At 35.6% G+C, this 12313-nt stretch overlaps 1 protein-coding gene across 1 annotated transcript in view; it reads left to right on the top strand.

Moving 5' to 3' along the window:
• Positions 1-294: 294 nt before the first annotated feature.
• Slc5a12 (solute carrier family 5 member 12) overlaps positions 295-12313 on the top strand; it is a 47114-nt gene continuing 35095 nt past the window's right edge. Inside the window, exons 1-4 of the mRNA XM_038331420.1 lie at positions 295-639; positions 7285-7350; positions 9684-9735; positions 10630-10697. Coding sequence (XP_038187348.1) covers positions 301-639; positions 7285-7350; positions 9684-9735; positions 10630-10697 — 525 coding nt within the window. The 5' untranslated portion in view covers positions 295-300. The remainder of the gene's footprint in view (positions 640-7284; positions 7351-9683; positions 9736-10629; positions 10698-12313) is intronic.

Below are 12313 nucleotides of genomic sequence, written 5' to 3'. Positions count from 1 at the left end.
GTTCAGAACACATCTGAAGTCCTTCTCTGGCATGTGTTGCAGGAGTGTAGCAGCAGCCGGCTTGTGATCAGTTACCTTTGTATTTCTCATTTTCCCTCTGGTACCAGTGCCACCACTGATTATTTTTTACAGTCAACTTTTGAGAACTTTGAGGATAATTTGGTATCTGAAAATTTACACGTGTCGATGAGCCTTAAACCCCTCAGAGAATCACATTCTTCCCTCTCAAAAGAGCATCTGCTGTTGGAAACATCTCCCTGAGACCTACTTGCAAGAGATTATCGTCTTCTGCTTCCAAGCATGGAGGTGAAGAACTTTGAAGCTTGGGATTATGTTGTGTTTGCAGGCCTCTTCGTCATTTCCTCTGGAATTGGTGTGTTTTTTGCCATAAAGGAGAGAAAAAAAGCAACGTCTCGGGAATTCTTGGTTGGAGGGAGGCAAATGAGCTTTGGCCCAGTAGCTTTGTCTCTGACAGCCAGCTTCATGTCAGCTGTCACTGTCCTGGGGACTCCTGCTGAAGTCTACCGCTTTGGGGCATCCTTCCTCCTTTTCATCATTTCATACGCATTTGTGGTCCTCTTCACATCTGAACTCTTTCTTCCTGTGTTCTACAGATCTGGCATCACAAGCACCTATGAGGTAAGAGACCATTTCGTCCCCCTCCAGTGCCTTTGGAGATGCCACTTCCACTCGAAGGGTCTTCCTTTTCCTTAACTTTTTGTTGTTTCATTAATGCATATCATTTTGACATCAATAATGGGATATTTTCAAGGCAACTTCACATTGCTAAAAAAAAATAGTATGTACTATGGGTGGGGGTACTGTGTTTTGACACTGTGTAGAAGGCAGCTAATAATGTTACTCCCACTGGTTATTTCCATGATTTAATGAGGACAAATATATAAAATAGGTTCTGGAAAAGTGAGAAATATTTACATTTATAATACTTATAAATTAAGTATAATTTATAATATTATAAATTAAATATAAATTAAAATAAATATTTATAATATTTAGTTAGTGAGAGATAATGAAGAGACATTATCATTAGCTTGATTGTTCTGAAAGGCAAATAAAACAATGCTATTAGCATTATAATTTGTCAGCTGAGAAAACTGAGGTCTAGATGGGTAAGTTAGGTATTTTTTAATACTAGACAAAAGTCTACCGAGAAGCAAATTTGTATATATTCTTTTTTATGGGCTTCTATCAAATAATAGATCTCTAATGGTAATTATTACTGCACTTCAGTTTTAAGAATCAATTAGAAATATTTTGGAAAAGTGAGAAATATTTTTGTAGGAAGGACTTCCTTAATGATAAAAATATGCAAATAATTGTAATGAGTAGGAAATAAGACCATGGAATTTTGGTTTTGAAGCAATGTTCAGGAAAATCAACATATTCAAAACTGAATTTTCATGCCCAATATTTAAGGTTAATAAAAAGGCAGTTTTGGGTGAAAAAACAGCAACCACAACATAGAATTTCATAGTTAATGAAAACTCTGAAAGTTACAACAGAAGACTTATAAAAAACTTATTTAACCAATCAGTGAGATAAATTATTGTGAAAAGTTTCTTTAGCTTTCCAAAGCCATTTAGGCAAATGAATACTTTAAAGAAGATCTTAACACATACAGAGTCCATCATATCCCAAATGTTCAACATTAATTATCCTGATGCTGAGAAATTAATCATAGTTGGACAATTCAACAGGTACAGTATGAGACACAAATTCAAGATATACTAGCTAAATTTATGATTAGCTCTAAAACTGTGCAAACATGCCATTAGACACTAATGTATGTTTGACAATGCATTTTCCCATCCATACGTGAAGATCTGACTAAAGAATGTGTAGCTGGGATTTTCTAGTTTTGTTCTAGAAATATTTTTGACATTCTCAACTCTTATGTCCATGTTTCTTCTTGGAATATGTGCTATGATTAGCCATTCATTCCAGAAATACTCATAAAGCATTTACTCATCTTGTGTACATCTTCAGGTTTTGAGGACATGAGCTAAACAAATTGCCTGCCCTCGTGGGGTCAATTTCATGCAAAGGGGACAAACAATAAATTCATAAAATATAACACAGATCATATGTAGAGTATTTAGTGTGAGCTAAGTACTATTGGAAGTATTTTATTTGTATCAACACATCCAGTCTTTGTTGGCACAAAAATCACAGCACTCACCTCAGGGAATAAGAGATAACTTGTTTTGGAGCCAAATTTGAGTATATACGGCCATGGAAACACAGAGTTAGATTACCAAGGGTTCTGTGTTTACTTTAAAACGATTGAACAGTGTGCTCACATGGAGCAACCTTTCTTCTCCAATCCTTGTAACTTGTAACTAATTTTGGTCAAGTGATGAGATGAGATATTACAAAGACAAACAAACTGCAAACACATAACTGAAGATATTTAAGACTCCTTTCAAATTTCCATGTTAAATTTAGATACAAACCTGTTTTAAAAGTACTACTGTTAGTCTAAGATACTTAAAAACCTTGGTAAAAGAGAACATGAAGATTATTTAAGTATCCATGAGGTTATTTTGGGATTGGCCAGTGCTTCACAAGAATTGGCGGTATGGCCTGAAGGTAACACCAAGAACTCTAATGTAAGCCTACTTGACTTTGAGTGCTAATTCTGCCACATGCTTGCTTCATGACAGGAAAACTTCTTAAGTACTTCATATTGTATTGTAATAACTCTGGTCTTGAAGGATTTCTATAGTGGATGAGATTTTATGTGGAATTATTTTTTAAAGATCTGGACTGGAATGGTATGCTAACATTCTTAATTTTTTCATTGTCCCCTATTTACAACACTGTGGTATTTGGGATATCTTTGTTTGTATCCCATTATACAATAAAATATATTACTTTAAGGATCTTTTCAGTTATGAAAGACTAAAATAAGTGGACAATATATTCCATTCCTTGAACATCAGTCTGCTTTGTCATTTGCTTTAACTGAAAGGAAAAGTGTTGGCTCAGGACACCCAGGACCAAGTTCTGAGCACAAAGATTTATTTGCCTTAGAAGAACAGAGGGCAAGGAGTAAGAGACAAACACAGGATATAGAAGAAGATGGAGAAGGAAAAGGGAGCCAGGGAAAGGGCAGAGGGGTATTTGTCCCAGAGGACAAAGGACTGCCTCTGGAAAGACAGACAGAGATGACACATAGGAAAATGGTAGTTTATAAAGGTACAAGGGGAAACTCCATGTTGGCATGAGGTGTTTAATTTTAATTGGGTAATCCAAAGGGAGCTTTGCTGTAGGAAGTCCTACAGCCAGTAGTTACCCGCTGTGGGATTCTGTTTCTTATCTCTGTTCCAGCAGAGGATTCTGATCTGTGAGTCTATCCCTAAATAAATAACCATCTATTTCTCAATTCTGAGCTAGTGTGGGATTTCTTTTAAGCGTCCTTCTTCAGAGCCTTTCATTGGTTAACTTCAACACTTTGTTAGCTGGGCCTTGGTAGTTAGACTCAGAAGGAGGAAGTGGTTAAATAAGGGAATGGACCGTGGGGACTAACTTAAGAAATGTAGTCTAAAAGTTGTTTTTATCAAGGCAAAGGGAATTCAGGAGAAGAAGAAGGCCTGCCAGAATCATGCCCACCACTCTTAAACTGGCCATAATCCTTCAGTGATGATTAAAAATTTCAAACAATGAGTAAGTTTGGATTATAGATCTCATGAAATTTACATCTTCTGTGTTTTGCCCCTGGGAATACTGCCATGATATTGCTATGCAACCAAGGAAGCTGGAATGCTGGTCCAGCTCTGTAACATGCATGGACTCAAAAAGAACAGGAGTAAGCTAACTGACTGCCCACGTCCAAATATGTATGTCGGCTAGGCCATCTGATACCTCAAGCCACTGATCTTGCACTTGACTAGAGCTACATGGGAACCTGGAGAAAGAAGGGAGGAGTAGCCATTATCCTCAGAGTGGTGAAGAATAACTCAAGGTTATTCTTTAGTTTTGAACCCATCAGTTTTGGGTTGGGTATTCTAGTTTGATCTCAGTTGCGGTGATACAACACTGTCCAAAAGCAACTTGGGAAGGAAAGTGTTCATTTCATCTTGCATCACAATTCACCATAGAAGGAAGCTAAGGCAGGAACTCCAGGCAGGAACCTGAGGTAGGAACAGAAGCAGAGACCATGAAGACATTCTAGTTACAAGACTTTTGAAGCCTGTTTTCTTATTCAACTCAGGACCACCTTTCCAAGGGTAGCACTGTCTCTAGGGGTCTAGTTCCTCCCTCATCAATCATTAGTCAACAAAATGCTCCATAGACTGGATGGGGTCTATTTTTCAATATGGTACAATATGTAATATATATATGTGTGTGTGTGTGTGTGTGTGTGTGTGTGTGTGTGTGTGTGTGTATTTTAATAGCCAGTGAGTTGGATGTTTGATACACAGTGGGATTTCAAGATGACTGTGAACTTTATTACTATTACATCCCATGTGAAAGCATAGAAATTATTTTTGCCCATATGTTATAAATTAGAATTAGCTCAATTTCAACAGCATACATTTTCTTTATCTCCAGTTTTCTTTTTCTGTGCTAATAAGCCCAGCCTATTATTTACTCTTAAATTTTTAAAGTACGTTCCATATTCTATCATTATTGCCAGTTTCTTTTATTGGATGACCCTTAAACTGCTTACTCCTAAGTTTTCATAAAAAAAAAGTTCAGAGGTTATAATGTCTTGAACAGTGATCTCTGGACACTTATGGTAGTTTTTCCTTTGTATTAGAGTCTGTGGAATTATTTTGATAGTAGTATATTTAAATATTATGGAATATTACTTTAGCAAAAGTAATATAAATTAATTACCTTAAAATGGATATTTAATATCTAATAAAATCTTATAAGAATTTCCATTCAATCTATGGCGGAATTAGTTTTTAATCTTTGTAGATAGGTCATTATGCTACTTGAATGAGGAATGACATGTTTTATGTGGTTTATGGTTTAGGGACATATTTTAGCTGAATGCCGAGAATGATTTTAGGGTTTTGACTTCTGAAGTAATTGGAGTAACTAGGAGTTTATCACCAAAATATAGAGAAAAGATATTTTTAAAACAGTATCTAAAGAGATCAAAAGTGGTATAAGTATCAGGTTCCTTTCATGAATTGGATGTGGGTCATGAGAGCTGAAAAGGAGGCAATATTATATTGATATATATCTTTCCTTGCTCAGTCTTGATGCAGGAAGTCAATGGGTGGCTTGGTCCTTCCTCAACTGAATGTGTTAGGCATTGTTGACTCCCCATGGGAGGCCTTATCCTTTCTGAGGAGTAGATGGGGTGAGTTGGAGGGGGGATGGGGAACTGTAGTTGGTATGTAAAATGAATTTAAAAAGTTTATATATCCAACAAAGACAACCAATAGGTGAGTGAAAAATATATTGAAAAGGAGAGAAAATATAATCAGCTGTAGAATTATATGGCATCATGCATGAGAAAATAGTCTTAGTCCATAGAAGGAGACGCAAGACTCCAGAGTGATGGAGTGAGAAGCAAAGGCCTGCCAACAGACAACAAGTTCAGAGAAGCTCAAAGTGGATTTATTGTTAGGCATCTCTGTGGGAATGTGGCACTGTAACAATGATTGGTCCTGGGGAAACTCATTGTGAATTTTTTATCTTCAGAAATGAAAGGTTATAAATTTCTACTATTTTAAGCCACTCATACCCACACATAACCAGACAGACTGATAGCTTTAAAAATATTCAGTGTGTCTGAGCTACAGAGCTCAGAAGACAGCATATGCATAAGAATAAGGAGTAATCTTCCTGAGAGATAACTAACAGAGTTGAAAACAAGTTTCAAACCTAATTTGAGCAGAATGTCTCTTTCATTTTTAATTAATATAGGAAAGTAGAAAAAAACTAAAGAGCTATTGGCTGCCACCTTTACAAATATCGTGTCATGATGATAATTCTTGTGGTTCATCAGTGTTGCAGCTGAGTAGAAACTGTCCCCTTATTGGATGCCAAGTATAAAATGATCAGCTTTGAAAACATATGCACAAACAACAACAACAACAAAAGGTACAACAGGTTACTTATAGATATTTGTACATAAGAGACATATGCATAAGCATGCACATATGTTTATAACAATAACAGTCAAAGAAAAAGAGGATATCAACTTGATGGGACATAAAAAGGATTTGAAGAAGGGTAGCTGGAAGGGACTAGAGGGTAAAAATGGAAGAAGAAAGTAATACAATTAAAATATTAAAGATGTAAAAAACAATAATTACCAGTTTAGCAATGAATATAATTTAATATGGAGAATAAATAATAAGAAGGTACAGGTATAACATGAGATAGATGGGTGTGGCCAGGCAACAGTGCAAACCAAACTGGAGAGGTACACATTGTTTTGGCATCAATAAAGAATCACTGGATATTTTAAGAGTGGTATGATCAGAACTCTCTTAAGAGATACAATGTGTGTTGGGGGGGGGGGGCAAGAGCTAATAGAACACTCCAAGCCTTAGTTTTACAGTGACCAATGAGAGTGTTACAGAATTATTCCAAAAAAAAAAAAAAAAAAAGAAACAAAGAATTAAGCTAAATTGTCGGCAGAAGGGATACAAAGGATAAATTTCCATGAAGGGGAAGGGTATCAAACAGGAAGACCCCTGAATAAAAAATGATACAACCTAAATTTTGATACAAGCATCCCAATTGCCTTCCATGACTATTGTGAGAACTGTATTTTAATATATGTTTGACTTTCAGCAATCCATGCTTTTTCCCTTCCTGCTACTTCCAAGGATATATACAATAAAATGGCACCATAAACCCATAGAGATACCAAGAAAATAAAAAAAGAGTGTTTGCTGCTTGTGCTTTGAATAAGAATGGCTCCCAAAGGCTTATATGTCTGAATGCCTAGTTATCAGAGACTGCAACTACTTGAGAAGAATTAAAAGATATGATTTTGGTAGAGAAACTGTAACTGGGAGTGGGTTTTGAGGTTTCAAAAACTCAAGCCAGGCTTAGTGGCTCTCTCCTCCTGCTGCCTGAGGATCAGGATCTAGAACTCTTAGCTACTTCCTCTCCAGCAACATGTTTGCCTGCACACCACCATGCTCCTCACCATGATGATAATGGACTAAACCTCTGAAACTGTTAGCGAGCCCCAATTAATTATTTCCTATGGTCACAGTGTCTCTTTACAGCATGGAAAACTAAGAGACATCTCTTGCTTAAAACTGCTTGCCTTTGTCTGTTTTTCAGTATTTACAGTTACGATTCAACAAGACAGTTCGCTATGCAGCAACGGTCATCTACATTGTACAGACGGTAAGAAGGGCTGTTTGACAGGTTTGGGAACTGAGGGTGACAAGAAATAGCTTCAGTTATGTTTATTGGGGGGGGTGCTCTCAACTAAAGGACAGCTTTGATACTAAGAGTTACTCTCATCTTCTAAAGATAGCACTTTTAAGATGTGTATTTATCTTTAGACGAATCTACTCAGCATAGAGTCCTCTTTCGGGGCTAACAACTAACAAACTGTTAATGGGGCATGGTAACCCAGGTTTTTAATCGCAGCATGGTGAGGCAGATGCAGGTGGATTTCCCTGAGTTCATGGACACTCTGGTTTACATAGTGATGTTAACCAGAGCTTTGAGAGAGACCTTGTCTCAAAAGTAAACACACACACAAAACATACATATATACACATATACATACAAACTGTGTATGAGAGACCTTGTCTCAAAAGAAAACACACATACAAAACATACATATATACACATATACATACAAATTGTGTATATATCATAAATGTATATATATATATATTTAAAAACAAATTGTGTCAGAAACCACAGAGAAAAAATTTCTTCAAATTTATTTCATCCTTTCTACTTTTTAAAGATTTAATTATGAAATGTCCTGGTAAGTTATTTTGTTACTATTCTGTTTGGAGACAAAATCTCCCAATATAACCAGGCTGCAAATTCTCCTGCCTCTGTATCTCAAGTCCTAGGATCAGTTATGTGTGACTATACCTGGCTTAGGTTTCTAAACTGATAAACTGAGTCACACCAAAAAGCCTAATTGCTCTACAATAGTTATTTTCATTAGTATACATACTTCCTTCTTTTGGAATCTATCCCCACATGGGCTTTAGGATTCTTTAAGTTGCCCAAGCTTATCTGTACACACGGACACTGCTTTCTGCTAACCTCCAAGTACTCTCTGTTACAAGATAACTTCCTGCCCTCCTGAAACTCTGCCTGAAGGGTTTATCTAAAATAGAGGCAAATAATATTTCCTTTGCAGCTGTTAGCAATATTTAATGAAATAGTGAGTGCATCAGAGTACACACTATAAGTCTCCTATCCTAATCAGTTTTTTTTTTAGATTTTAATTTAAATACATTTCTCCCTTCCTTTCCTTCCCTCCAAACAATTCCATATAACCCACACTTCAAATTCATGGCCCCCCTTTTCACTAATTGTTATGGCATGCATATATACACATGTATATACACATGTATTCGTAAATATAACCCTTCCAGTCCATACAATGTTCCTTGTATATGTGTTTTCAGGGTTGACCATTTGACACTGAAGAAGCAATTAGTGAAAAAGCAATACTTCTTTAATAGCCCACATTTGCATTTTAAAGTCATGGCATTCACATGGGATGCATAGTCACATAGTTTAGATAATGAAATTCAGTTTAAAATAAAATTGAAGTTGGCTAATTTCCACCAGTGAAACAACTGCAATTATGTGAATTAGATCAAGTTCTGATAATGAAGGCTGTCTTCGATATCAATTTTCCGTAAATAGTTCCTTCTCAGAAACTTTCCCATCTCTATTTTAAGCTCAGGTTTTCTATTTGTTTTTATTTTTGTAGCAAATTGCTTAAATGAACTTCATTCTTTAGTAAAGCTTCTCATGAGGCCAGCAGAGAGCACATCGTTTATGTGCATGAAGGGAGCCAGGAGAGGGAGTTTTGAATCTGTTTTCTAAATTGCTTTCAAGCTTTAAACTAAAAATTATTTTAATTTCCTGTTTTATGTGTTTGTATGTGCCCCGTGCATATCTGTATATGTGCACATTTTCATATATACAAGTGCACAGGTGTGTGTGTGTATGTGTGTGTGTGTGTGAGTTGGACCAAAACTGATGTTAGGTATCTTCCTGGATTGCTTTTTTATATTACTATTGAAGGCAGTGTCTATTAATCGATCCCAGACTCACCAATAGAGCCAGCTTCTCCAGCCAATTTGTTCCAAGGATCCCTCTACCTTCTGCAGCTGGAATTACAAGGAAGCTGCCAAGCCTAGAAGTATTTGTGTGGATTTTGCAGACCCAAACCTGAGATAGTCATCCCCTCAGCCCATCATGGAGTTGCTGTTTATCTTTTAGAAAATGCCAAATATAAATATAGCACATTAAAATTAAAAGGAACCTTTAAGATCTAACCATGTTTCTTAATCTTGTAGGTGAATTCCCTCTACAAATAGAGAGTAAGCCACCTTAAAATAGGAGTGTGTGAGAATGAAATGTTTAGTGAACAAGCTGAAGGAAGTAAGTTATTCAGACCAAGATCAATAAAGAACTTTCTAGGAAGGGTTATGTCTCATGGCACTTTCTCTCTCTTCCGGTGTCTACACCAGATTCTCTACACTGGAGTTGTGGTGTATGCTCCTGCTCTGGCTCTCAATCAAGGTGAGTTACTGACATATGTCACCTCAAGATTTATGAATTCTTAGCTTTGAAGAAATACATATATTTGATACCTTATGGGAGAGATATCCTGTAGTTATGGGCTCGGAATGATTGTAACAGTCACATGTGTGAAGCTCTAAAAATCTCCTGAAAACTGAAAATAATAGAAACTATTACTTACTGCATTTTGCTTTACAAAATTGCTTGATTGTAAACAGACAGTTCAATTTTATGTTGTTTGTTTGGGTGTTTTAGTTTTATTTTCCAATCTTTGAAATGACGGCAGATTTGGTATTGTACATTCATAAGTATTAAATACTAGGTAAGGTCATCGGTGTTGAAGAACACTTCATAAAATAGAAAACCGGACTATAAGAGTAAAAGGTGTTTATAATTACATTGAGATGTATAGTTGATCCTTTCAAGATTATAGAATCCTAAAAATAAAAATAAAGAAAAATAACAACTAAAAAAATAACAAACACAGAATTTTGTTTTCTCAGTGACATCTCCTATATTGAAAGAACTTGTTAATCAAATTAATTAAGCTGTGTATTTACATTGGGAAGTACTATTTCCTCAAAAACTTAGCTTCAAGACTATTTTCTGTATTGCCTAGAAGTATATCTAGTATACATTTAATCATAAAAATTAGCAGCAAGCTTGAAATTCATGCTTTTCCTCCATGCAATGTTATGAATATTGCTTTATAAATAAATGACAGAATAAAAACTTTGAAATCAGTATAGGTGGCTTCTGACTTCTCAGTAGACATGGTCAAGAAGCACCAACAAAGCTGAATGAAGAATTGAATATAAAGAATCAGAGGAGGTCAAGTTTGTTGTTTTACTTTTCACAGAGACAGTTGCTTTAATGTTTTTTCTTCTTTTGTAGTAACTGGGTTTCATCTCTGGGGCTCCGTGTTTGCAACAGGAATTGTTTGCACATTCTACTGCAGTTTGGTATGTACAGGGCCATAAACAATATTATGAACTGTTTCATACATAATATGGTATAAGGGTAAATCTCCAAAAAGAGGGCATCTAATTATGGATGAACTATCTACTCCAGAACTAAATGAAAATATGTTGTTTCATTTGACATAATTTCTTGAGGAAGACACTATTACTTTCTTTAAAAATCTTTGAAGTTCCATTTATAAAGAGTATTTGGGTTCTGAGATTATTCAGAAGAATGAAGCTTTATTATCTTGGGGTCCCTGTGCTAGCAGTTGAGTGGGTGACTATTTCACTAGGTTGGGTCATTGTAGAGATCTTAACTGATTCCAGTTTTGTAAATCACTTTGATTCATGTAATGTAAAAAAGTGTGAAGCCTGTCTAGGGAAGGAATCCAATTTCAGACTATAAAATAACCCAATGAATATCCTAAATAATAAAGCTTTATTCAGAGGAATAAATCATCAAGAATACCATGTCTAAAGTGAAAAATATCTCCTTGATCAGAGGATAAATGACGCTTTGTAACTTCCAAACATTTATATTTCTCTGGATATTCTAAGAAAAATGACAAAATACATGTACATGAATGATCAAGAACAGTTGTCATAAATAAATCGAAGGAATTTATGGCTATTTTGTTCCTTACTTATATAAAACAACATTTATTATTTTGATTGTATGAACTCTCAATTTTCAAGCAGGCTATTTAGTATTGATAGAATATTTATATAGTTCTGACAATTAATTTAGATCTGTATATAATTAATGTGTACTAACTTTCTACCCAACTCATACAATTGAAATCTTTTATTCTTCTGTGTAGTGTGAACTGCGAGCAGGCCGGCCTGCTTTTCAACCTGCCTGGATCTCACACGGCTAGCTTTTCACCCAAAATAACAACATACAAATTGTATTCTTTTAAACACTGCTTAGCCCATTAGCTTCAGCCTCTTACTGCCTAACTCTCACATTTTGATTAACCCATATTTAGTAATGTGTGTAGCACCATGAAGGGAGGTTTATCGGAAAGATTCTAGCCTACGTCCATCTTGGGTCAGAGCTTCATTGCATCTGCCTGAGGCATCTGCCTCACTCCCAGCATCCTGTTCTGTCTACTCCACCCACCTATGTTCTAACCTATCAGACCAAGCAGTTTTCTTTATTAGTTAACCAATGAAATCATCAGATAGATAGAAGACACACCTACATCACTTCTGAATCATCATATAATTTTCTGATTATACTTTACTAATTATTAGAAGGTAGGTATATTGTCTACCTGGTTATACTTTTCTCATTTTTAGCAGGTAGCTATCTGCCACAGCAAAGAATAATAAACAAATTGACATATAACTGACTTTCCATGTATTTGACATTATGCTAATATCACAGATTCTTTGTGACATATACCATGATAATATACAATTCAAAATGCTTTTATCTCTCTTTTACATATTTCAGATACTATTTATCAATGCTGAAACATTGATCCTTATTTATCTCTGTTTTTGTTGTCACAATTATAATTCTCAAACACTTTCTTATGTGTTGTGAGGAGGCAAGCAGGCCTGCTTTTCATCCTGCCCAGATCCCAAACAGCTAGCTTTACACCCGAAAT

Source organism: Arvicola amphibius, chromosome 5 (genome assembly GCF_903992535.2).
Source record: "Arvicola amphibius chromosome 5, mArvAmp1.2, whole genome shotgun sequence".
NCBI classification, from domain to species: domain Eukaryota; kingdom Metazoa; phylum Chordata; class Mammalia; order Rodentia; family Cricetidae; genus Arvicola; species Arvicola amphibius.
This window is presented reverse-complemented; position numbering and strand designations above follow the sequence as displayed.